The 25,908-nt window shown below is 47.7% G+C and overlaps 1 protein-coding gene across 2 annotated transcripts in view; it reads left to right on the top strand.

Moving 5' to 3' along the window:
- The window catches only part of NEMF (nuclear export mediator factor), a 37,120-nt gene extending 11,379 nt beyond the window's left edge, over positions 1-25,741 (top strand). Inside the window, exons 1-33 of one of the 2 annotated variants that reach the window (XM_075753146.1) lie at positions 837-991; positions 2,577-2,645; positions 3,314-3,416; positions 4,308-4,433; positions 4,519-4,667; positions 4,871-4,938; positions 9,129-9,215; positions 10,144-10,220; positions 10,737-10,807; positions 10,898-10,973; positions 12,017-12,079; positions 12,401-12,478; positions 12,871-13,079; positions 14,437-14,622; positions 15,120-15,183; positions 15,713-15,801; positions 16,469-16,572; positions 16,986-17,048; positions 17,798-17,910; positions 18,554-18,611; positions 18,981-19,039; positions 19,509-19,629; positions 19,762-20,035; positions 20,914-20,956; positions 21,042-21,091; positions 21,441-21,588; positions 22,245-22,319; positions 22,402-22,596; positions 23,236-23,268; positions 23,969-24,075; positions 24,152-24,195; positions 24,293-24,372; positions 25,422-25,741. In XM_075753146.1, the coding sequence (XP_075609261.1) occupies positions 933-991; positions 2,577-2,645; positions 3,314-3,416; positions 4,308-4,433; positions 4,519-4,667; positions 4,871-4,938; positions 9,129-9,215; positions 10,144-10,220; positions 10,737-10,807; positions 10,898-10,973; positions 12,017-12,079; positions 12,401-12,478; positions 12,871-13,079; positions 14,437-14,622; positions 15,120-15,183; positions 15,713-15,801; positions 16,469-16,572; positions 16,986-17,048; positions 17,798-17,910; positions 18,554-18,611; positions 18,981-19,039; positions 19,509-19,629; positions 19,762-20,035; positions 20,914-20,956; positions 21,042-21,091; positions 21,441-21,588; positions 22,245-22,319; positions 22,402-22,596; positions 23,236-23,268; positions 23,969-24,075; positions 24,152-24,195; positions 24,293-24,372; positions 25,422-25,499 (3,219 nt within the window). In that variant the 5' untranslated portion in view covers positions 837-932 and the 3' untranslated portion in view covers positions 25,500-25,741. Of the gene's footprint in view, positions 1-836; positions 992-2,576; positions 2,646-3,313; positions 3,417-4,307; positions 4,434-4,518; positions 4,668-4,870; positions 4,939-9,128; positions 9,216-10,143; positions 10,221-10,736; positions 10,808-10,897; positions 10,974-12,016; positions 12,080-12,400; positions 12,479-12,870; positions 13,080-14,436; positions 14,623-15,119; positions 15,184-15,712; positions 15,802-16,468; positions 16,573-16,985; positions 17,049-17,797; positions 17,911-18,553; positions 18,612-18,980; positions 19,040-19,508; positions 19,630-19,761; positions 20,036-20,913; positions 20,957-21,041; positions 21,092-21,440; positions 21,589-22,244; positions 22,320-22,401; positions 22,597-23,235; positions 23,269-23,968; positions 24,076-24,151; positions 24,196-24,292; positions 24,373-25,421 lie in introns of those variants that run through there. The other variant, XM_075753147.1, reaches the window with a different exon arrangement.
- Positions 25,742-25,908: the final 167 nt, after the last annotated feature.

The following is a 25,908-nucleotide window of genomic DNA, read 5'->3' as shown; positions in this document are numbered from 1 at the left end:
CCAGGTCCCCCCCGAAACAGCAAACCACAAATCATGTGAGAAACAACGATTTGGGGTTTGCGCAGAGGAGGTGCCAGCTGCCCTCCACGGGGCTCCCTTTCCTCCATCAGCCCCGAGCCCGGCCTCCCCCTCAGCAGAAGAGCACCGAGCGGGGGAACCAAGACCCCGAGTGGGGGAACCAGGACCCCGAGCGGGGGAACCAGGACCCCGAGCCGGGGAACCAGGACCCCGAGCCCCCGCCCTGGGCGCTGTGGCGGCATTAGAGGCGGCAGCGCGAGGAGCCCAGCGCCGGGCGTGGTGGCGCGCGCCTGTAGTCCCAGCTACTCGGGAGGCCGAGCCCGCCGGATCGCTTGAGCCCAGGAGTTCTGGGCTGCAGTGCGCTATGCTGAGCGGGCGTCCGCGCTAAGGTCGGCATCAATATGGTGAGCCCCGGGGAGCCGGGGCACACCAGGTTGACTAAGGAGGGGTGAACCGGCCCAGGTCGGAGACGGAGCAGGTCAAAGCTCCCGTGCCGGTCAGTAGCGGGATCGCGCCTGTGAATAGCCACTGCAGCGTAGCCTGGGCAACACAGAGAGACGCGGGTTCCTTTTCACCCCCGCGCCCGCCCTTTTGCCGCCACGACGCACACGCACCCCCAAACACCATACCGCCTCCTGCTGGACCACCACCGAAACGCGCCCCGACGCGCACACCCCCCCCCCCCCCCCCCAAACACCATACCGCCTCCTGCTGGACCACCACGGAAACACAGGCCACCGCCTCCCCGCCCGGCCCTACGGCTCGGCGCATGCGCGGGAGGCGGTGAGAGCGCGGCCGCGGAGCGGAGAGAATTGGCGTCGGGCGCGACCCGTAGGGGTCGTTGGCGCAGGCGCGCGGCGGGGCGGCCGGGAGCGCTGTGGGCCGGGGCGGGCGGCGGTGGCCGTGTGGGCGCCATGAAGTCCCGCTTCAGCACCGTCGATATCCGTGCGGTGCTCGCCGAGCTCCGGCAGAGGTACCGCTCCCTCCGGCTCGGGCTGCCTCCCCCCCCCGGTGCGGGGCCCGCTCCCACCCTCTGCAACCCCGAGGAGCGAGGCCCGGCCCGGCGGTTCCAGGCCCTGGCCTGGCTGCTCCCCCGGCCCGCCATGGCACATGTGTGGGGCGGCTCTGCCTCCCGCCGGCAGCCCGGCCCTGCCTCTCCACGGTGTTCTGCTCCGCTCTGCCTGCACTGCCCCATGTCTACTCTGCCTCCTGCCCTGCCTGCATAGCCCAGCCTTCTGCCTGCACTGCCCTGCCTGCATAGCCCTGCCTGCATAGCCCTGCCTCACCCCTGGCCTGCCCTGCCTCACCCCTGGCCTGCCCTGCCTCACCCCTGGCCTGCCCTGCCTCCTGCCCTGCCCGCATAGCTCTGCGTAACCCCGCTCTGCCCAGCCCCTCTGTATTGCACTTTCTGGCACGGCTCCACATAACCCCCCTCACCTGCTCTGCCTGCCCCTGCCCAGCTCTGCCTCACTGCACTGCCCTGTGTGACAGTTCGGTGTAGCCCCCCGCGTTGCCCTGCGCTGCCTCTCTGCACTGTACAGCCGTGTCCCCCATGCTGCCTGTACTGCGGTGCTGTTTTGTGCTCTGCTGCATCTCGGCGCTGTTCAGTGTTGCCATCGTTGGGAGTGCAGCCCTCCCCAGTTCTGCGCCATCCTGGGGTGATTCCACCATCTCTACACGTGGACTGCGTGACTCCTCTGGGGACCCCAGCCCCATGCTTTGCTGGGTGGTGGGCTGCCCCATGGGGCCATGCAGGTCCTGTCTGATGCTGCCAGAGCGGCCCCTAGCACATCTTCCTGCCACAGAGCACTGAGTCCTCTCTGCCTCCCCTGTCATATCATCTGGGAAGGCCTGGTGCTCTTGCTTCCCCTCCTTCATCGTCCTGCTCCTGTCCCCCAGCGTCTCCCTGGGGAGCAATTGAGTGCTCTCCCTTTTCTGTTTGCATGAGGAAGGTCCTATCACTTGTCATCTACTCTCCCACCCAGCTGAGAAGCTCTAATGCTCCTCACATCCATGCCTTTACCCTTGAGTGTCTAGGGCAATCTGTGTATTCAGCCCCATGCTGAACAAAATGATGATGAGATCGACTGCCCAGGCCATTTCTATGCTTGTACTGGGAATACTTCTGCCCCGTGCTGGCAAAGGGCTCCTCAAGTGACGCAGAAGTTAGCCCAGAGGAGCAAAGTGCTCCAGTATAACCAGTAAATTTTGCATCCCTGCCACAAAGAGGAGTGCTTGCAGGTGCCAGCAGCCCGGCCTCCATCCTGTGCTGGAGATCCAGGAGCTGTCTGGTTACAGCCGGGGTGTCTGCAGTGGCTGTTCTTCCTTCAACTTCTTTCACTTTTTGCACTTTACCCATTAATAGCAATATCTCCATCTTTTGGTTGTTTGCCTTCCAGCTTGTTCCATTAATCTTCCTTTGCTGCCTCTTCAGTTACTGCTTGGTAATTTATCATGAATTGCACTTCTGTTTATTTTAATTAACACTGGGATTTTTTTCAGCCACATGTGTGGTTTGTGTATTGTATTTTCCAAATCATGTATTTTCTTTTTGACAGCTTATTGGGAATGAGAGTAAACAATGTTTATGATGTGGATAATAAGACATATCTTATCCGCCTTCAAAAGTAAGAACTTCTTTAAATTTCTTTATGCTGATACTGTACATATGAGAACTAGATTTTGTTGTATGTATGTAAATTCTATTGATAGGTGTTTGGTTTTTCTAACTAATTTTCAGTGAAGTTGTATTGTTCTTTGATAAAATGCAGTAATTTTTACCCAGGAAGTTCTTGGGAAATAGCATATGAAATACTGCAGAAAATATACAGAAGACTGAAGATGTTAGTGTAAAAACACACAATTGTCATTATTTCTTTTTGTGGGGAGGGGAGAAAGGAGTTGGAGGAATGAAAAGCAACACTTAGGAAGTGATGCTGGTGCCCAGGCCAGATGGGAGGTAGGGCTCGTGTCATGTCACTAACCTGCCCACTCCAGTGGTGTCTGCGATGGAGCCTTGCTCTTCCGATTCCCTCTGGTTGTGTTGGACAATTTTTGACTGTGTTGCTTTCCAAGCGTTTTGCTTGGCCAAATTATCCATAAACTTAAAACGTGGATGACCTTTCTCTGTCAGCCTGGCTGCGGCACTATGGGCTCTACTGTTTTTGGCAACGGTGTTTTCTGTACATAGTATGCTGCTGGTTTGTGGTGCTTTGGTCTCGTTGCAGTGCAAACTGGTACGTAGTAAGGGGTGGCTGCTCACATGCCAAGCAGTGAGTCTTTATTTTGTTAACAGACCAGACTGCAAGGCCACACTGCTGCTGGAATCTGGTATACGCATTCACACGACGGAGTTCGAGTGGCCAAAAAACATGATGCCGTCTGGCTTTGCAATGAAGGTAAACTAACCTACGATTTCTTTTTAATAAGATGGGTGGATATCAGGAAAGCAATGTTCATCTTCTGTCCTTGGAGACAGAAGAAAACAGTGGAAAGATTTTCCTGGTGGATCCTGATCAAGTGGGTGACTGAAGACAAGGGAAGAGGAAATGTGGACCTGGGGTCACATCATTAGTGTTCAGTGCCTGAAACGATGACAGTTTAAATTTATGAAGATTAATATTAATCTGCTGGACATTGTCTGGGCCACCCAGACCCTTTGGAATTTTAATCCAGCAAAGTCCTTGTCATTCCAGTTGGATTGTTCAAGTTTTTAGACTGTGGATGCAGCACCCTATGTTAATAGAGTCCTGCTGTCCAGTCTGCTGGACTTTGAGGATTCAGATCTTGCTGCAGACTGTCAGGCTGTGTTCCTGCAGGTGGATCTACAGGGATGCCACCTGGGTGCTGACTCACATGGATCTGCTTAGCCCACCGCCTCTGGATGCGTCCTCGTTGAAATGACTCAGCAAAGATTCTCCAGAGTGTCTTTCCACGTCATTTATAGATGCAGGGATAATCGCAGTTCTCTTTGTAAAATAAAGCCTTTGAATTTTAACTAGCTGCTCACTTGTTGCGCTAAACAAATAGCAGTTTTTAATGGCAAAATGGCTCAACGTTTAGAATCTGGAACAATTATATTACCTATAAATATCAAGGTAGTGTTTTGCGAAGAGCTGCCTTGTCTCTGTATTACCAAGATGAGCATTTTTACCCTTATGGTATTTGCATTAAGTAAGAAGTGATCAGCATCACAGGAGGGATCTATAACTAAGAATGTATTTCAGTATAAAAAGTCACAAGCTGGTCTGTTTGCATCATCTCACAGACATTTTCTCCGTTATTGACAGTGCCGTAAGCATTTAAAGACCAGAAGACTTGTCAGTGTAAACCAGCTGGGTATAGACAGAATTGTGGACTTCCAGTTTGGAAGCGATGAAGCTGCTTATCACCTCATCATTGAGCTGTACGACAGGGTGAGTGCAAAGCTCCAAGTGCGTCCTCTGTAAGGAAGGACGTGAGTACGGCCTTTGCTGATGGTCCCCTGCGCTGTGCTCGCAGGGTAACATTGTCCTGACAGACCACAGCTACATCATTTTAAACATTCTGAGGTTTCGCACGGATGAAGCGGATGATGTCAGATTCGCTGTTCGGGAACGCTACCCAGTCGACAGTGCAAAAGCACCTGCGCCTCTGCCAACCTTGGAAAGGTAATTGCTTTTGGGTGGTGCATGTATTGGAATAAACCCAAATTACTTGGAACTGTGAAAGGTAGCATGTCTTTGGTTAGGCTTTTTACATATTACAGGCACTTCTTTTTTTAAAACTGAAAATGTCTTTAGTTTCTAAGCAATACAGTGTAGTCTTAAAACCATTGTTCTTTGGAGTTACAACTCTCCATTATCTTTCGCAGGTTAACTGAAATAATATCAAATGCACCCAAAGGGGAACAACTCAAGAGGGTTCTTAACCCGCATCTTCGTAAGTAATTGTGCTTTATTACAAAATGAAATGGGCTCAGTATGCATTATGTGTAGATGATGCTGAAAATTTGAACAACTTCAAGCAGTCTTTTTTTTTAATGTTATTCATGACAGTCTGCTTTTATGTATGTTTGAAAAACAACACAGACCCTAAGCTTTTGAAAACAGAGCAGATTTTTTTTTATTCTAAGCCAACTGCGCTAAGAGATGAGCTTTGCTGTGATCCTGCAGTGATGCAGTAGCTCTGTTAGAGCTCTGACTTGATGCATTTTGCCCAGCGTCTTGTCTTCAGTGGTACCGAGTAGAAGATGTAAGTGTAAAGTCAGGGCAAGAATGTTGTTAGGAAGTGGATGGAGGATGCCAGTGCTGCCAGTACCTGGAACAACTATCGATGTGGTAAATCCAGGATCCTTGATACATCCATCTGGGTGTTCTCTGGTAGCCGGGCAAAGCACCCTGTGCCCCGGTTTTCCTGACCACAGAAGCAGATTTGACTTGTGTGACATGGTGGGAACATGTTTGGTTTATCCTCCTGATTTGGCAGTGTTGCTCAAGCACAGGATTGCTGGGCAGGTACCCCTGAACAGCTCAAATCACATGATTTGCAGACCTAGATATTACTTGCCCCATTTCTTGATTCTCTTTTTCACCGCCCTTTTCCCTCCTTTTTTCCACCCTGGTGTCCTCCTAAATAAACAGCCCACTGCTGATTACTTTCCCCTATTGGTCTCAATTTTGCAATATCCATACTCAAATTTAGTATTTCTGATACTGTTATCCAGGTAACCTTGGCCTCCCATAGTGTTACTGATCTGATTACCTAGGCACAGCTGGCCTGGCAAGGCTCCACTCTAAAAGGTCCACAATTCTTCCCTTCGGTTACCATGTGAGTTTGGCTGTTTCTCACCCCACTGCTCCTCAACCGCCTATGAAACCCGGCCATCCTTCCTGCCGCTTCTCTAATTTTTGCCACTTCTCACGCTGGTAACTGTCGTGTCCAGCAGTTTCTCATGTTGTGTCCTGTAGTTCCTCACAGTACTCGGATAGCTTAACTTGGGGCCAGTGCCTGGTCACCAACCCTGTCATTAGGCTGCAGCCCTAATGGGGACACTGTTATTTTCCCAGGAGAGTCTCAGTCCTGGCAGTTTCATGTTTCGGAGGCTTCCCATGACTGATGAGCAGGCATCTTTGTATTTAATAGCTTGGGTTGGATTTTCCCTCCATGTATTTACCAAATCTCTTTTTGAACCTGTATGAACTTCTGGCATCCACGGTGGTTTTGTGTCACATGAAAAGTCACCTCCCTTTTTTTTTTTTGTTTTGAAATTCATCTCACCAGTCTCACTTGGTGCCCTAGTATTGGATTTGAAGAGAAGGTGAACAGTTGCTGCCTATGGACCAACTCACACCACTCATTTTAAGTCTGAGTAATTTCTAGGCTGACCAGCCTACTGCATGGCCTATGTAGTCTTCCCTCGTACAGAGTCTGTTCCAAGCCTGTGATGATCCCTGTTGCCCTTCTCTGTGCCTTTTCTAGCTCTTACCCTTGAAACAGGATAAGGAGAAGTGTACATAACACTCACAGTGGAAGTGCACCGTAGATTTATACTGTGGCGTGATTTCCCTTGTTCTGTTCACTGTTCCTTTCCTGATAATTCCCAACACACAGCTTGACTCTTTTGTGTTCACTGACAATTGAGCTTATGTTTCCACGGGGCCATCTGTTGTTAGGTCTTGCTCCTAAATAGAAATGATCAGTTGGGCATATGCTTAAGTAGGATAGTCTTTCCCCACGTACATAATTTTCTGTTGTTTTACAGTGAGTTTATGTGTCAGTTCTTTGTCTAATCACTCACTACTGCTTGGTCTCCTCCAGTTCTTCACAGCTGGCTGTTGTCTCTGTTGCTTGCCTGAGTTGTGTTTCATCAGTAGGCTTTGCCTCTTGCCCTTTCTTCCCCCTTCCCGGGGGGGTGCATGTCGATCAGTGCAGGTCCCCGGAGGGCTCAGCTTTCCTCCCCTCCCTCCAGGGTACAAGCTGACAGTTTGTACCTTGTTGTATGTCCTCCCTGTTTCCTGTCTTTCAGGGCTATTCTGTTATCCAGCGGCAACTTGTTTTCGATGAGAGTTTTGGGGTGAGCTTCACTAAATGCTTTCTGAAAATCCACGTAGACCTTATCTATTTGACCTCCCTTGTCCTTGTGATTTTTAACTGTCTTGTAGAGTTGTGATGCAAAACACAGTACTGTGCAGGCTCTGCTATCTGTAGTGCAAAGTTCTCTGCTAGTTTTAGTCTTTCAACTGAAAAGAGTTGATAGTTTTCTAGTCTTTTTTTAAATTTGCCTGTGCATTATCCTCCTTGTGGCTGTGGTGCTAAGGTAAGAGAGATGTTGCAAGCTATGTTTCAGTTTGGCATCTCCATCCTTGAGTTCTTTTAAATGCCTGGCTGAGTACTGCATGATCCTGAGGATTTGCTGCTGCTTATTTTGTCTGTTGAATCCATCACCTCTTCTGACAGCTGGACTTGAGGCAGATTTTTCTGACATACTGCCTGCAGTGAAACGTTCCAGCCAGAGCTTCCCCGTGCCCCTACACCGTGCAAGAAACTTAAGGCATTGATTTAATATCCCTGCTCTTGTCATATCTGAGTGTTCCTTTTACACCTTGATCATTTCTTGAACCTACTGATTCTAGCAGGCTTCCTGCTTATGATACATCTGGAAAAGGCTTTATTATTAGTCTTGATGGGTTTTTTTTTTTAGATTTTCTTAAGATTAATTTTGACCAGTATTGCCGTGTTTTACATTCACCTGTCAGAGTTTGGTCTCCCATTTCCCACAAGGGACAGATATCTTTTTTCCCCACAACTTCAGATATCTTTTTTGCTCTTAACCTAATGTTTAGTCTTGCCAGCCTTCCTTGGATTTTTCTGAAACGCTGTTTGACAAGTGGTATGCGTTTGTACTGAACCTCCAAAATAACATCTTTAAATATCCTGCAGGTTGTTTGCAGGCATTGCCTTTTATTGTCTTAATTTCTTTCCTTCTAAGAAGCTTTCTTGCTTTATGTAATCTTCCCTTTTGAGTTGAGAATGCATGTAGGAGATTTCTCGGGCTTTTGTTGTGCTACTGTGGATCCAGGTAAATTGTAGCATCAGCCTTGTACCATGACTTGACATCTATCCAGCCAGGCTGGGGTGCTTAAAACCTGACTTAGGCGTTCTGTGTCCAGCTTTCAGAATCTCTGGGCTGTTGCTCTGCACGTTGGGGTGAGTAGCAGCCATGCTCAGGCAGTCGGTACTGTAGCCCTAATACTGCGTGTCCCAGATGTAGGTTTGGGGTTTCATTCCCATGGGATTGTGCTGGTTTTTTTCAGGTGGTTATCTTGTTAATTTCTTTGGACTCTTAAAATCCTGTTCGCCTACTCTAAGGTCAGCTACATTATTCTAAGCTTGATGCAGCACTGTCCCAGTGGTTGTCTTCCTTCATGTTTCTGTTTTGCTTGTTCTTAGTGCTCTTTGCTGAACTTGGTTTTCTATGGCCCCATCTTGTTCCTTAGTCTTTAAGGATCTTTGTAGGAGCTTAGATCTGTTTTCACTTGCTGCTGCTTTGCACCCTGTTCAGTGGGGCTGCACCTGTTTCTGTTGTCACTCATGTTTCATGTTTGGCCTTGCCAGCTTTTTCCTAATTCTTTATTTGAAGCTACAGAGTTTGTGTGGCTTCACCCCTTGTAATACCTCATTCCAAGGCAGGCAGTTGGTAGGCCGCCCTTGTTGGGTTTCCTACGCTCTTCAGTTCAGAAACTTTCCTACCCCCCCGTAGGCAGGTTCATTGTATGTTGGCCAACATGAAGCCCATCCTTCCTGTATATCTTCACTCTATCCTTGACCTTTCCCAGATGAACCTAAGCATCCTTAAGTTTGTCAGAACTCATCAGCTGTGAGCTGAGACCCAACTGCTCAGCCCAGGCAGCGAGGATTTCTGAGGGCCACCACGGAGTCCTCATCGTTTGTGCTCTCTGAGCTCTGCCTCCTGAACTTGGGATCACAGCTCCCTCGCTCTCCCCAGCCTCCCTAATGATTGACTGTCGTTTCACGGCCACAGCTCGTTGAAACACTTCTCATGTTTGTAATGTGAATACAAATTTTGTTGTGAATGTTTTCTGCAGGTGATTTTTTTTTTTTTTTAACAGCTTACGGAGCCACTCTCATCGAGCATTGCCTTATAGAAGTTGGATTTTCTGGTTATGTCAAAGTAGATCAGCATATGGAAAGTAAAGGTATGTAGGGAATAATATTTTAAAGCTGTACTACATACATGGCAATTTTTATGTCCATGTAGTCTATTTTTCCAAAGAGATGAGTAATCCTTAAACCTGTAGTTCTGACCGTATGGTTATATACTGTAATGTTTTTAGGTTGGGGACCAAGCTTGTTGCCATTAAAACTCTTGAATTGTGCATATATTGGAATTAAAACATCAGACTCCTCCTATAGTTTAAATGGTTTTATAATGAGATACCACCTTACACATTAGGTGAACTCTGGCTATGTGAAGCGGTGTTTTACAAGAATGCTGTGTAGTAGTGTTAGCATCAAAGTCATCTATAGCAAACACAGTGGGGATTTGATAAAGTACCAGCTTTACATTTATTGGGAAGTTATGGATTTGGGTAGTGAAGTCAGAATAGATTTTTCTGTAGTCTTATTTTTCTCATGGGCTTTATATTTGCTATAAATCAAAAGGATTTTTTACTTCGTACTGCGTTATGGTGCTGTAATAAATGAACTTTGTAACAAGCAACTCACAGCTACTGGTTTATGCTTTGCCTCTAGTTTGATTTTTATAAAGTGCTAATATTTTTCTGGTCTTTTTTCATGAAACTTTATTAATTATGTCTTAGAAGTACCTCTATAGATTTTTTTTTTTAAATTAAAAATTCCTCAAATGTAAAATGCGTACTAAGGCTCCTGTTTAAAACGAACAGTAATTGTTGTAGTGAAGCACCGGGGTAAAGGATATCTGCGATTTTGTTTTGGAGACATGCTAGCTTAGCATAGCTAGGTTGGACAGGTTGCTTGGGCACTTAATTGGAAGAGCAGTTGCCTGGGCCTTTTGTTGATTTGCTGTTCTGCTATGTTTGTATAAAAATATCTTTCTGTTCTAGGTCTTTTAAAATATTCCTCTCCTTCCTCCTCTCTCTTTAGAAAATATTGAAAAAGTGCTTACTGCTTTAGAGAAAGCCGAAGGATATATGACACTAACTGACAACTTCAGTGGAAAGGTGGGTCTCAGTTGGGCAACTTGGTTATCAGTTATGTGGGAATTGCAGAATTAAACGGGTTGGCAGGTATTGTTCAGCACGTGCTTGTTCCTGGTGTTATCAGCTACAGATTTTATTCTGTGAGCTTGGGCTCCGGGTAGTCATGGGGAATAAAAATTGCTTCCTTGCACTGGATGTGCAGCAATAAAGTTATTTACGAGCAGATTATGTGGATCCTGTGAGAACTGCACTTGTGCTTTAATAGCAGGTGACTCTGTTCTGCACGTATAGTGTGCGTTAGGGTGGTCCTGAGGTTTGTAAGAAGTTCACCTTTTTTTTTCTGGAAGAAGTTGGGAGTCAAGCAAGCGGTCAGGGCTTTACTCAGTCACATTGCTTCTGCAGCAGGATCCCCCTGCTAGAATGATTTACTGTCTCATACTGATCAGTAGGTTAGCACCTAAAACTTGCTGCCTTGCCAAGATAAGGGGGATCCTTTTCAAAGACAAATGCTGATGACATATTTATGTATTCTTTTAGGGTTATATTATCCAGAAAAGGGAGAAAAAGCCAAGTCTGGAACCAGATAAACCAGCAGAAGATATCTACACGTAAATTTTTGAAGTATTTATTTCTTTTTCTAGTAGTCTGCATAACATACATTAGTTTTCAGGTGATAATATCAAATGTGTATTTTACAGATATGAGGAATTTCATCCTTTCTTGTTTTCTCAACATTCAAAATGTCCGTACTTGGAATTTGACTCATTCAATAAGGTACAGTGCTTTTGCTGATACTGTACTTAGTGCTTTAATTGACTGATGCTAAAAAGAGTAATTAAAATACAGTGCAGAGGCTGTTAATGAAAACATAGACTTTGGAAGAGATAATTAATGTTATAGATAAATGTTTTATGCAGAAAAGGCCAACTAAAACAGGGCCTTTAGGCGACTGCTGAGCAGTGTTGTCTTTATTAACTCAGATCCTGTAGCTGAGATGTGGCATGTAAATATGGAATGGAGGTGTGTATCGAGCCTGTAAGGGAGGTGGCTGTTATCAGTCCCGGTCAAACATTCTGTTAGTGGAGAATTCAGGCGCTGAATTATCGCTGGAGGCAAACAGTCAACACATTTATACTTTCCCAGTTACTACTTTGAAAGCTTCAGACACCTGATTTAGTATTTCCTTGAGTGTTGTCCTTCCTGGTCCTTGACTCAACATCTGAAATCATTAACTGCGTGCTGTTCCTGACCTTGATCTCCAGAATTCCCATATCATTTTCTTACCGTGCTTCTTGGCGGAATTTCTGTCATCTCCTTTGCAACACTGATGATCTAAGCAGCCTAAAACCTTTCTCTTCTTTTCTTTTAAGCACACTGTCTTAAGCAGCTGGAACACCAGGAGCAGTTTTTAGGCATACTTTCTAGGATTTTTGTGGTTTGCTTTTAACTGACCTATTGAAGCAGCAGGAATTCAGGGCAGACAGGTCTATCATTGCAATCATTTAATCTGAAGAACACACTGTGTCAAACAGCAGTTTCCTTTTCATCATTTCTTAGCCAAAAATGTGGGCCATAGTTTGGCCGCTTATTTACTTGTGCATAGCCCCTGGTTTGCGTGAGACGTATCCTTGAGCGTCTTGCTGAACTCGCCTCGTGCGAAGGTAAAATGGAGGAAGATACTGAACCCTGTTTTAGCATTTGCCTCCTCTTTTAGTGCTTCGCAGCCACCTCTCTTGAGTGGAACCTTCGCTGCCTGCTTGTTGCTGGTATAAGTTGGTGCAACTTGGAGATTCTTAAAACTGATTTTTCTCTTGCAGGCAGCAGACGAGTTCTACTCCAAGTTAGAGGGGCAGAAAATTGATCTGAAAGCGTTGCAGCAGGTATGCTCTCATCCCAGAGTGGGGCAACTGAGGTGGCACTCAGGTTCAGATGCTTCATTTGGTTCTTGTAGCCTGGGCTGAGGGAGGTGTCATTCCTTGGTTTTGCTATGGAAATGCTGAGTCAGGGGTGGTCAGGGAGTAGATTTCAAGGTGTATAATGTAGCAGTTGATTCTGCTTGGAATACAAGTGACAGCATTAACAACGGTATTTTGGAGACTCTGCACCTCTTATGCCACTGTATTTTTCCGAATGTCTTGCAGTGATTAGATGATAAGATGCCATTTGTATGTATATTTTTCTATCTTTCTTGTTTTTGAAAGGAAAAACAAGCATTGAAGAAACTTGAAAATGTCCGCAGGGATCATGAGCACAGACTAGAAGCTCTTCAGCAAGCTCAGGTAAGACTGAGATTTTTAATTTTTTTTTTTAACTAAGAAGATATGTAATATTTCTTGAAGAGTTGTACCTGTTGGTCTGCATTGCCACGGCCAGTGTTAGATCCCAAAGTGAAGCCTTCCGTCATCACTGAGCACCCTGTACCCCTGGGGAGCCTAGTCCTGCCCCGTGGGGCTTCGCTCCCTTATGAGCGCTTTGTACCTCTCTTGCCAAAATTTGCTTGTGCTGCTCTGCTTGCAGGAGTCAAGTTGGCCATTGTCCTATGTGATCACTTCAATGCCATTCCTGGATTTCATCTCAATATTAATCACTACTTTTTAAATTATTTTTTTTTTAACTATTGCTGAGTGTGTGTTTAGCTTCAATGGGTATAAACTCTTCTTCTTTCCTTAAGGAAGCTGATAAGATAAAAGGAGAACTTATAGAAATGAACTTGGAGATCGTTGACCGAGCCATCCAGGTGGTCCGTAGTGCGTTAGCCAACCAGATTGACTGGACAGAGATTGGAGCGATTGTTAAAGAAGCTCAAGCCCAGGGAGACCCTGTGGCAAGTGCAATCAAAGAACTAAAGCTTCAGACAAATCATATCGCAATGCTGTTGAGGTAAGTACGCTGCAGGTCACCTGTACCACATGCAAGTAGGGCTGACTGTGTGAACTGCGTAGGAGACGGGTGTCTCTGTAGCTTGCGCTTCGGTATTTAAATTGCTCCATTTTTCTTACAGCAACACGAAGAGAACATAGTTCTGTGAGCAAAGAGGGATGCCGCCTTTTTTGCTTTCAAAAAGAATAGTAATTTGGTTACTGTAATAGCTTTTGGTTTAGTATTTTTAGAGTATGACTATATTCTAAATCATTGGAATGTGTCCAAAGCTCCAGTCTGTCCGTCAGCAGTTAACTCTCTTTGATTTACTCTTCTTTGATCTAAAATTCACATGAGATCCCGCCTCTTTCGAGGCTGCATTGCAGCTCTTGTGAGCTGCAAGTTTTGATGCTGGTTCTTGTTGAGGTCCTGATGGGAGAGCTGGCAGTGAGGCAGTATTTGGAGTGTCTTTAAAAACACTTTCTGTCACTGGGTCAGGGTGTTAGAGAGAAAAAAGCGAGAATTTCTGTTTTATAGCTCGAACTTTTGGTCTGAAAGCTGTAATGTGGCAATGTTAATTTATGAATTTGTAGTTAGCTTATTTTCAGAAATGTTAATGTATAGAATAAACTTGTATTCAGGAGTGAGTTCTGTGTTGGCAACTGTGTCATCAGTCACTCGCTCTATCTGTTTTAGTAGCGAGTAATGATCACTTTGCTGATCAGACTGCTCAGTCAGTCCACCGAGTGCTGAATCATGCATCCTTAGTCCGGAGGACTATGGGGATCTGTTTCCCTTTATGAAGAACATTATTTTGTGCTGCTCCAGACTTAGTACAGCTGTGTTGAGCAGGATGTAATGTCCTGGTGAGAAGCAAATACAAATCAAGCTAGTGTGTGCTCTTTGAAAACTGCGGAGCAGATATTTTTTGAGGTTTTAAACCAGCACATTGCTGTCCTGTTCACTGAGTACGATGATGTAACTGTTCTCTTTTCATGCAACGTTCACACACAGAATGTCTTGTGTTTGGTTTACTTTATGAAAGTAGATATTTGGAACTGTTCTTAATTTTAAGTCTAGATTTTTCTCTGGGTTGATAGCATGGCTGCGTGTCTTTTGATAGAAGAAATTGCCTTGGAAAATGTCACTTCCTTATATTGGAAAGTTTGGGCTCTTCTGCTTTTGTTTTCTTTTTCCCCCGAAACTTTGACTGACTCCAAGACATAAATGGACTTGCACGTGGCTTGCACGTAAGGCGTCCTGGGGCCTTCCTGAGGCTGCACAGTGAAAATGGTTTGAGGGTTCCTTACGCTGTGTCAAGTCTTCATGACAGAATAGACATAAGAGTGCATTGCACTGTGATGTTATGTGTTTTTAGGAACCCGTATGTGTTATCTGAAGAGGAAGAGGAGGAGGAGGATGCCGATTTAGAGAAAGAGGAAACGGAAGAACCAAAGGGAAAAAAGAAAAAGAATAAAACCAAACAGTTGAAGAAGCCTCAGAAAAACAAACCATCATTAGTAGATGTTGATCTCAGTTTGTCCGCATATGCCAATGCCAAAAAGTAAGGTTTTACAGTAAATGTGTGCTTTGGGAGTGGAAGTTTCTGAATGCTTGCAGTTGTTAGTAGTAGCATCATAGGCAGGGCTCTGTGTTTATCTTGTGAAAAATAAAAATTAGAAATGGAATTGGGTAGCTTGCCCTGAGCCCCAGGATGTGCATTTTCTTGGTCCAAACCCAGTATCTCACTATTGCATAGCAGCTAGTCTCTAGCTATCACATGAATTTAGTTTTGAGTACGATTCTGCACAGTGACACATGGATCAAAGTGGCTACTTTTTGCCATGCTTGAACCCAAACACAGGGCTCTGTCTGGCTGAGGAGGGGATTTACTTCATCTGGCTGCTTTTTTCAGGTGAAGACTAAGCTGAAAATCTGGGCTAAAAACCCGTAATCTCAAAACTGAATGCTAATGTCAAATGTAGAGGACCATGATAAATACCTTCTAAAAATGGGTGAATCTGCCGGGATTTCAGATATAAACTAACTTGTGTTTCGCAGGTACTATGATCACAAAAGGCATGCAGCTAAGAAAACTCAGAAGACAGTAGAAGCTGCAGAAAAGGTATTTTTTCTTTGTTTTTTAGAAGATATTTAAAAGCAAAGTCCCTGTCACTGATAAGTGGAAAATCCTAACTTGGTCTAGGTAGTGCTAATGAGACGTGAAAGGTGAAAACAACCGACTGGGGTTGTTTCATTCTCGAGCTTTCAGCTGACCGAACAGAGGATCGCAGATCCCTGCGGTATCATCTGGTTTCCACCAGTAGCGTTGTGAACACGCAAGACAGGTGCTTGGTGGGGATACTGATGGACCTGTACGTATGGAGGCAGGGGTGGAAAATCAATGGAAGTCCTTACGATCAAAGAGCTGATAATCTGCACAGGGGACAGCTATCCAGGGCAGAGATTTATGAAGATTTTAGGACAGCTATTTTAGATGTGCATGAGGGGAACGCAGGCCTGTGAGTAGCAGTGTGTGGGACCTGCGCTCTGAAGAAGTTCAGAGATGTTTCCTACCAACTTTCCTACTGTTCAGTTACCAGTTTTGTGATTCCTGTGCTGGCGGATTGCGATCATGCTTTCTGTCTAAATAGGCATTTAAATCGGCTGAGAAGAAAACGAAGCAGACACTGAGGGAAGTTCAGACAGTTACCACCATTCAGAAAGCGAGAAAGGTCTATTGGCAAGTACAGTTTCGTTGTCGTTATCTAATGTACTGTGAATGTGTGCAAATTTAGAACGACTGTGTCAGGCTGAGCTTTCACTAGCTTAGAAACGGAGCTAATTACGATTTCTAAGCGCTGTACTTTGTGTTGAGTCTCCTTACAGCTGAAGGTGCCCTGATCAGGTAACCCTGATCCTGTTTCTGCCTTTGCCTGGGAAAGTTCCTTCCAGTGGCCATGGGCTTGTAGTTTAGCTGAGGTTTTTTCTTTTAACACAGCTAGGAACAGGGGCTTAATGAAAATATAGAACTTCACTGGTACTTTCTGGCCGTTCAATATCTGAAATAGTAACAGTAGATTTAAAAAAACAACAACCTGCCCCCCCCAGAAACTAAAGCTTTTTATAGTCTAATAACTGAATTATTAAAATAAAAATAAACAGGAGGACTTTGTGGTGATGGTACTTGTTGTTTCATCTCAAAATATCGTTGGCAGTGATATTTTAGTTGTACCGTGCCTTGTTTTTATGCCCCAGGTGTATGGATGGATGTGAAACTATTTGCAGTGTCTTTTATAAGTTGTGGATGCTAAGATGGATATTCTCAGAGTTTGGTATGAAAAAATACCTCTGTACTGTTCTGTTAGTTCCAGATGTTTTTCACACAACGGATTGATGTAATTTGGCAGGTTTGAGAAGTTCCTGTGGTTCATTAGTTCTGAGAATTACCTTATTATTGCTGGCAGAGATCAACAGCAGAACGAGCTGATTGTAAAGCGGTATCTTAAACCAGGTGAGTCTGATCAGGTGGAGTACATCCATTTCTCTCTTACTTTCCAGTTTTGTAAATGTACAAGGAGGACATAGAAAGGTCTGTCTGCATTGTTTCTAACTTGGGTCTTGGGTAAAAGGGGACTTTGGTGAGTCCTAGAGACTCTGTGTGTGTTGTCCGTGGAGGGCTGGGGGGCTGCTGTGGGAGGCTGGGCCCCCCAGCACTGTGGGATCAGAGCAGGTTGGACAGACGCTTGTCAGGAGCAAAGGAGCTGATTCTCCCTGGGGCAGCTGGGATGGACTAAAAGGCTTCTGTGTCCTCTTCTCATCCTGCTCCTTGCGGCCAGCTAGCTGTTTCCAGCTAACCTTCACCTTAGCTCGAGTGATCTGTGTAGTTACCACGTGTATGGCTGATTCGCGTCGCTTCTTTTCCAGGGGACATATACGTGCATGCCGATCTCCACGGAGCCACAAGCTGCGTGATCAAAAACCCCTCAGGTACCTCGTGTGGGGCTGGTGCGGGCACTCGTAGAAGCCTGGGGGCACTGTGAACTGGCAGTCTCTGCATTGGGTGTCTGAGCCCAGACCAGCGAGCTGCCTTTTCCCCTCCAGCAGACCTTTCCCTTGGGATGTGAGAGGCATCAGTCCTGTCACTGACTGCTGCCGCTTCCCAGCCGTGACTGGCTGCTTGCAATTGCTCCATTGAGCTCCTGGTGGGAAGGAGCAGTGGAGATGTGCTCCCAGAGACAAGCGTTAGTCACTGGCAGAAGGGGTGGTGCAAGTGCTTGCTACTGGCCGCAGGGACTGGAGTCCTGCTGAGGCTTTTATTGGTGGCATAAGCAGTGTGGGTGCTGACAGAGGGTGCTGATCTCGGCTGGGAAGCGTTACCGTGGTGGGATGGATCTCCTGGGAGACCAGCTGTGCAAACCCTGCCTGTGCCACGTTCCTGGGAGGTGCTGGGAGTTGGCCTCATGTTGTGAGGAGCAGTTACTGCTCGCTTGTGGAGCTGGGCTGAGGAAGGAGCAGTAACACAGCTGGCTGCAGCATCGTTTGGGGATCTGGGAAGAGCAGCTGCTTCTGCTGCTTCTGCTCTGTCTGTACTGCCTTCAAGCTTAGACAGGCTGTGTTGTCTCTGCCCAGGGCCCCTGGGAAGCCCACACACTGGAGTAGGGCACGTGTGGAAGTTGGAGAATTTAATCTGTTGTGCGTGGGTTGCGCTCACTGATGTGCTGAGCGTTACTTTGTAGGTGAACCGATCCCTCCACGAACCCTGACGGAGGCAGGCACGATGGCCTTGTGTTACAGCGGTGCCTGGGATGCCCGTGTTGTCACCAGTGCTTGGTGGGTCTCCCACAACCAGGTATGAACACTCGTGCACAAGCTTTGCAGACAGAACTGGTGGGTGACTGCAGACAAAGTGTCTCAGTGTGGGAACTGAGGGATGCGGGTGAAACTTTTCTCTCTGATACCGTTTCTTGGGGGTTCTCCCTGGCTCTGCTGCACTTAGGGCCAGGGGTGGAGGGGTAACCTCTGATGTGCCATGCACATGACAGAGGAAATGTGGCAGGCTTGGCTTCTTACTAACAGAGGGGAAAGACTTTTATTGCAAAATGAAGTTTTCATTTTTTTTTCAGTTGGGCTTCTAGCTTGTGTAATAACTGCAGTCTTGCTGTGCTTCCAGTCAACTCAAGTGTCAGGGTTGAGCTATGACATTAAACTGACGGTCACATTGCCTTCAGTGTTCTTATTTCCTGAATAACCCTGTTACTCACCCAGGACTTCTAAAACGTAGTGCTAGTAGAGTGTGATTGAATTGAAACATCTCTTGGGGAAATACCCTACAAAGGACAGGAAGAACCCCTCAGAAATGGAGTCCTCCTGCAAACTGTTCCCAGAAGTTAAAAATGCAGCTTGCTTGAATGTTGCTTTTGTTAGTGCTGTTATCAGGCAGTGCTGGCCGCCTATGACAAATACTCTTTACAGTATCTCACGATTTTTTTTAGGTTTCTAAAACTGCACCTACAGGAGAATACCTCACTACTGGAAGCTTCATGATCCGAGGTGAGACGCAGAGGAATGGTGTGAATGTGATGTTGGGCATTTTGTCTGGAGATGCTGTGCTGTCCTGCAGTGGCAGCCACCTGAGCTGCCCCCCTCACCGTGGCCGCCGACAGATTCTGCTCTTCTCAAAATCTGTTCTGAGTGGTTTAGACTGAATGTCAGGCAGCTGCAGCAGCATTTCTGGCTGAGGCCCTTGGCAGAAGATCATTAGCTAAACTGCTTTTGGGTTTCTCCTGTTACCCAAGAGATAGAACAAGCCCCTGTGCGATTTTTTGGTAGCCTAAAGCCTCTAATAAAAATGACTTCTGAAAATACATTGTGTAATACAGCTGTTAGACCTCCTCATGAGAATCTGCCTTTGTTTTTCAGGGAAAAAGAATTTTCTTCCACCTTCATATCTGATGATGGGCTTTAGCTTCTTGTTTAAGGTACTGCTTTCTCTGTGCAGCTCCTGCTGGCTTTTGTAATTTGGTTTGAGCTGTAGGAGGCTTATTTTCTGGTTCTTGCTTATCAGTATATTCCCAATTACTTCTTTTCCCACTGGGACAAATCCCATAAAACACTACTTGCTGGAAATTACTCTGCTTTCATTTCCATTTGTCCCCAGTTTGCACTGTCTTCATGTAAAACAGACACTGAACATTGCTAGCTCTGCTAGATTTTTATACCAGCTCTGTTGGAAGCACATGCACGTTTAGGGAGTTGTGTGGCTCCTCACTAGCCGTACTTTCTAGGTTGTCAGACTTGGGTTTAAATGTGCTGGTTTAATTTTCTTGCCTTTTGATGGCAAAAAGTGTTCAAAGGGAAGGAATAAAGGTGAGTCAGGTGTTCTCTGAATGGGCTAACAAACATCGCTGGAGCTGGTACTGGCCTGACGTGCCGTGCCTCTGTTGTTAGGTGGATGAAAGCTGTGTTTGGAGACATCGAGAAGAAAGGAAGATCAAAGTACAGGATGAGGATCTGGAAACGGTTTCCAGCAGTGCCAGTGAACTGGTGTCTGAAGAAGTGGAGCTATTAGGTACAGTGGATGTGCTGGGCGCAGTGCTAACAGACGGGACCACTCAGGGTTTGGCATTTAGTTTCCTGGACTGTTGTGGATCCGTCTGGTGTTTCTAATGTGACCTGAGTTTTCCTCCTCTGTGTGCCCCAGAAGGAGGAGACAGCAGCAGCGAAGAGGAGAAAGCAGAGGGTCAGGAAGCAGCAGAGGACGTGGAAGCGACATCTGAGAGCAACCGTGATGAGGGCGTTGCTGACCTTGACCAGGGCAGAGGAAACACACCTCCTGCACCAGAGGCTGACTCCGAAGAGGATGACGGAGAATCTGAAGATGAAATGGAACATCCGGAGTCAAAGAGTGAAGTGAAGGAGGAAGAGGTAAATTACCCAGATACAACAATCGACCTGTCACATCTTCAGTCTCAAAGGTGAGTGAAGAAGCAGCTGCGCTTATCAGCAATGTGGTGCTTCTGTGGGTCTCCGTACTGTTACAGTGCTGCCGGACAAGGGCTGTGATGCATTGCCATCACTTCTTTCGATGCTCAGCTCTGCAGGTTACCAGAGTGCAGGGCAGCAAGCCTGTCCTGTGGGAATACCGCCATGCTGTGTACCATTCCCTGCCGTTTTCCTGCACGGCTCTTTGCAGGCTGCTTGCTCCTGGAGTACGCGTACACACACACGCACACAGGGGTATCTGGCTCCTTCATCGCTGCTATTCCCTGTTTTGGCCTAAGCATCCCTTGAGTACCACGCACTGATTGTGCTCCTCAGGAGATGGCTGCCCCCGTTTTCTTTTCAGAGCTGTTCAGACCTGAGAAACTGAGTCATGAGTTGTTTCTGCTCTGCCAAGCTGGTGCTGAGTTGCTGCTCTGCATGTGGCCGTGAGATGAGCTCATCTCCCTCTTGTCCCTGGAAGCGGCACTCCTTAGAGGGTGCAAGGAGACAGGATCGAGTGGGTGGAAATGGACAGCTCTGCAGGGAACACCATGGTGGAGCAGGGCTGTGTGCATGGGAAGCCGAACATCAGGGGTTCCTTTAGCATGTACCGTGCCCAGGCTGTCGTTGTTGCTTGTTTGTGTGTGTGTGTGTGTGTGCGCGCGAGACAAGCTGGCAGAGATCTGAAGACTTGTTTTGTAAACTGCAGCCCAGTATTGCTGCCCTTTGCCATTCACCAAAGCTGAGATTTTCAAGAACTAGAAAGCTGAAAGTGCTGCAACCACGTTAGCCGATGTCTGGGCTGGGGTGCTGTGTCCATGGTCGAGCTGCTCTGTGTCTGTTGATGAGTTCCATTTTGATCTCCCCACAGATCCCTGCAGAAAATCATCCCCAAAGAGGAAGAACCCAACTTGGTAAGATCCCAGCTCAGATGTTCGGCAAAGAGCGGTGTGAACTGCTGCTGGACATGGTGTGCTCTAACTGCGTTTCACTTCTTAGAGTGACAGCAAGTCCCAGGGGCGAAGGCATCTGTCTGCCAAGGAGAGGAGGTGAGAGCCGCTTTGTGTTTGCAGCGAGGCGAGTGCTTCTTCCCCATCCCCTCTCCAGGAGGGGCGCAGGACATGTCTTGCACCTCCCAGTCTGGGCTGGTCCGTGCTCATCGTCCGTCCTGCATTTCCAGTGTGGGTCCCACCTGTGGGATGGTGGCCGCTCCTGTCCTTCGGGAGCGCTGGTTGTGAACAGTTTCTTGTGTGCTCGTGGGCTCAAGAGGTTTTACTGAGGAGGGGTTATTTCCAGTGTACGTGCCTCAGGTTCCCCCGTGGCTGGGAAGCTGGCAGGAGATCAGCAACCTCTCTTGTCGCAGCAAGAGGCAGTGTATCAAGTGATTGTTTTCCTTAGAGAAATGAAGAAAAAGAAGCAGCAAAACGACTCTGAGAACTTGGAGCTGCCCGAAGAAAAGCAGAGAGAGTCAGAGACACCACCTCCCCCTGCACCTAACACCAATAAGGGTGTCCCGGCCCCTCAGCCCATCAAGCGGGGCCAGAAGGTAGGCAGGGACCAGGGTTACCTGGGCGTTGAGCCGTTGCCATGTCAAGTGTGGACAGAAACACCAGGATTCTGTCAGACATCCGTGGCTGCCCGATAGTTTTAGACTCTTGGTGGTATAGAATCCCAGACTGGTTTGGGTGGGAAGGGACCTCAAAGCCCCTCCAGTTCCACCCCCTGCCATGGGCAGGGACACCCTCCACTAGCCCAGGTTGCCCAAAGCCCCATCCAACCTGGCCTTGAACACTGCCAGGGAGCCAGGGGCAGCCACAGCTTCTCGGGGCACCCTGTGCCAGGGCCTCAGCACCCTCACAGGGAAGGATTTCTGCCTCCCATCCCATCTCCATCTCCCCTCCTGCAGCTTCAGGCCATTCCCCTTGGCCTGTCACTCCCTGCCCTTGTCACCAGCCCCTTTCCAGCTTTCCTGGAGCCCCTTCAGGGACTGGTTTCAGGATGATGGTGCTGGTCCATTAGCATTGAGCACGCTGTGTTTTCCTTGCTGAAACCACAGTCCGTTGGTTACTGGTGAACTGCTCTGAAAGAGGTTCAGGAGACCAAGAAGGAAAGTACATGTGGGGTCAGCATCTAGGTGTTTGTGGATGCAAAACTCTGCAAAAGTGATTGTTTCTAAAGCTGTTGGTGTGTTTTCTTCTGCAGAGTAAAATGAAGAAGATGAAGAAGTACAAGGACCAGGACGAGGAGGACCGGGAGCTCATCATGAAGCTGCTGGGGGTGAGCGAGAGCAGTTCTGCCTCCCCCCCGTGACGTGGTCGCTTGAGTCACTGGCTCTGACTACCTCTGTGTGTAACCACAGTCTGCAGGGTCAAACAAGGAGGAGAAAGGGAAAAAAGGGAAAAAGGGGAAGACAAAAGAAGAGGCAGCGAAGAAGCAACAGCAGAAACCCAAGGCTGCACGTCAGGGCGCTGGAGGGGGCAAGGAGACGCTCCCAGCAGGAGTCCTGCTGCACGAGTCGCAGGACCCAGCCCTGGAGGAGCAGCAGGACGAGAAGGTGAGCAGCACGCTCGCCTCAGTTCTGTCCACGCTTGTATCCCTTCTCACCTTCTACCGCGGCACTCCTGGCTCTGTGTAGCCCTGTCCCACCAGGGAGGCTGAGCAGCTCTTGCCGGTTTTGGGGCACTGTGGACAACACTGTGCACGCCGCCATGACTGGGAGCCCGTTGGTGTCAAGAAACAGCAAAACCCCTGCAGCAAAACCCCCTGCAGCAATCTGTGTGCACGCTGCGTCCCCAGCACAGCCAGAATGAGGGCTCGGAGGAGTACCGAGCCTCGCCTGGCTGCTGAGGATCCAGTTAAGTCAATACCTCCCACTTGGCGCAGCTGAAACTTAACTGAGCGCTCTCTAGAGCTGGTGGTGTGAGTCAGTGTCGCTGAATCACAGCCCATCTTTCTCCTCCCAGCTTGGCGTGTGCCAGGCAAATTAGAGTTCTGAAAGAAATATTCCTCCCCTCACCCACATAAAAGTGCTCTTTTCGCCTTTGCGTTAAAATAAGTTAAATCCTCTTTGCAGTGAGAATGTGGCTTTCTGCGTACTGCTGATAAAAGAATTTATTTTCTCCAGGGGCTGGGGGAGAGAAAAGCAGTCTTGTGCTCATTTCAGCTCTGATGTCTCCTTTGTTTGTGTGTACAGGAGGAGCAAGACCAGGATCAGCCGGGAGTTGAGGTAAATGCTCATCTTTGAAGCTCTGATAAGTGCTGAGGAGAATTTTTAAAAAAACTTAACCTCTTTTTTTTTCTTCCTACCCTGCTTATCATGTACGTCCCCTGTAGAAACTAGGGGCTGGCTAAATTGAAGTTTGTCCCTCGCCTTTGCCTCTGGAGGTGTTTGCACCCCCCCAGCCACGGTGGCTCTGGGCTGGCGGATGGCACAGTACCACACAGTGCAAGTTCCTCTTCAGTTTACAAGTTTATTTACCTATAAAATTGCTTCAAAGTTTTCTATAATTACAGCCTGTGGGTGTTCCCCAAGGCTGAAAATAAGTAGAGTTCTTTAAATTTGTTAATGAAGGAGGCTAACGGTTGTCTGGAGGGGAAAGCTTTCAGTGACCCTGTGGAGTTGTAACTACATTTGGGGGGTCCTGTTTCGGTCATTCCAAACGAAATCCATCCTGTTTCGAATGATGCGATTGCAGCAAAGATGGTCAGTAACGAGTCACGGCTGGGTAATTCCGTGCCAGTGAAGTGAGGGATGAAGCTGGATGTAGTGCGTTTCCATAACCCCATCAGGAGATGGGACGCACGGTCCCTGTGGGGTTGCAGTTCAGCTGGAAGGGGAAACCCTTCAGCCTCTGCCCCAGCAAAACCGGTAGGTAGGGCCTGGAGAGACGCTGTCTGGTTTCAGTGAAGCTCCTTTGCCTGTTCAGGAAGGCGAAGCGTTGCTGGACTCCCTGACGGGCCAGCCGCACCCCGAGGATATCCTGCTCTTTGCTGTTCCCATCTGCGCTCCCTACACGGCGATGACAAACTATAAGTAAGTCGCAGAGTTTCTGCGGGCTGGGTTTGACGGCAGCCTGCATACTACTGACAGAACCCTTTTCTTTTGAAAGGTATAAAGTCAAGCTCACTCCGGGCACCCAAAAGAAGGGAAAAGGTACGGTATTAAAGTACTTGGATCCTTGTCAGTGCTCTACCTATTGAAGCCAGCATGTTTTTACATACTGTTTAAATATTCCCTGTGTTTTTTACAGCTGCAAAGATCGCCTTGCATAATTTTATGCAGTCCAAAGAAGCTAGTGCGAGAGAAAAAGACCTGTTCCGCAGTGTAAAGGTGACTAGTTTTTCAACATAGTTTCTCTTGTATGAACATAACAGCAGTAGCAAAATGTCCGCTAGTGCCATTTTGGGAGTAAATACTTCCAAACCAAGCGTGCCATTGCTGCTTTTTTAGCAATGGAAAGAATCATTGGGCCTGAGGTTTCTGTATTGCGTTGCTCTCGATCTAAAATAACGTATCTGACAAAAGCAGCATCTTCCAAGCAGCCGTCTCGTTTTGGGCAGGGGAATTTCCACTCCTGCTGGCAATGTGGGGAAGGGGCTGGTACTTGCCCTGGGAGTTCAGCTGGGCTGGGGTGTGAGGCAGCATCCTGCTGTGCCGCTCACGGCCGGCTTTCTCCTGCCCTTCTCCCCTGGCAAGGTGCTTTCCACAGGCTGGGTAATCGTGTGGTCTCTCTGCTCAGGCAGGTCTGAGCCCACCCCTGCGGTTTTCTTCTCCTCTCTTGCCATTTCCTCCCATTTCCTCCTCAAATTGGCTCCATCAGCCTCCAGCACTGCCGTACCTGCCTCCGGGGCAAGGGCTGGTTCCTTGCTGTGCACGTCTCCAGTGGCTTAGTCAGCCCTTTGCACCGGTCCCCTCGCTCCACCTCGTGACTTTCAGTCCTTGGGTGTTGATTTCTCGTTTCGGGTCAGTGCTCCCCGTTTATCGGGCAGCCCAGACAGCTCCGTGACAGCCGCTTGCTGGTCTGTAACAGTTCACGGAGCAGAAACCCTGAATAGCTGCAGACTTAATGTTGACTTTTCGCCGCATTCTGCTAGAAAAAGCACAACTGATGGTTAATGACCTTGAAGCAAACAGGTGGTGCCCAGGGAACTGCTGACCCAGCCAGCCCATCTGCACAGAGCTGATGTGCAGAAGCCCATGAAGGCTTCCGTTAATAAAACACAGTGCGAGAGCGGAAGCCTGACATCAGCGTTACTTTCTTTGGGGGGAAAGCTGGCGGAAACGGGCACATCAGCTCCTGCCGGCACCAGCGGGGGTGAGGAAGATGGTTGCAAATGCTTTTTCTGCTGTGTTCAGTTTCTCATTTTAATGTTTTGTAGGATACTGACTTGTCACGAAATATTCCTGGTAAAGTGAAAGTGTCTGCACCTCACCTCCTGAACAGGAAAAAGAAGTGATTCCGTACTTGGGTTTCTTGCCACCAAACTGCTGCTGCTGCACAGTCAGAATCCAGCACCTGCAGACGGCACGGACGGACAGACCTACCTGGACTGCCGGGAATTGACTGAATTTAGCTTCCACGGTAGCTGGCAGACGAGGACCAGTTCCTGCATCGTGGTTTAGCCGGACTCTTTAACAGCTCGATACAAGTAGCGTAAAGCGATGCAAGTAAAGTGCTGGCATTTGGTCAGTGATGCGATCTCGCGCTGTTCCTTCTCTTGTGCTTTGTGCTGAGCCGAGCGCTCCTTCCCCACACCGCTGGGCCAAGCCACAGCGAAACTCTGCGAGGTTGTTTCCCGCCAGTATCGGCCGGTTTCCTCTCGAGGGGAGGTTCTAGCAGGAGAGTTTAGGGCAAAGTCCTTCACT

This window comes from Balearica regulorum, chromosome 5 (assembly GCF_011004875.1).
Source record: "Balearica regulorum gibbericeps isolate bBalReg1 chromosome 5, bBalReg1.pri, whole genome shotgun sequence".
Taxonomy (NCBI): Eukaryota; Metazoa; Chordata; class Aves; order Gruiformes; family Gruidae; genus Balearica; species Balearica regulorum.
Note: the sequence above shows the minus strand (reverse complement) of the source record. Positions and strands in the feature narration are given on the sequence as shown.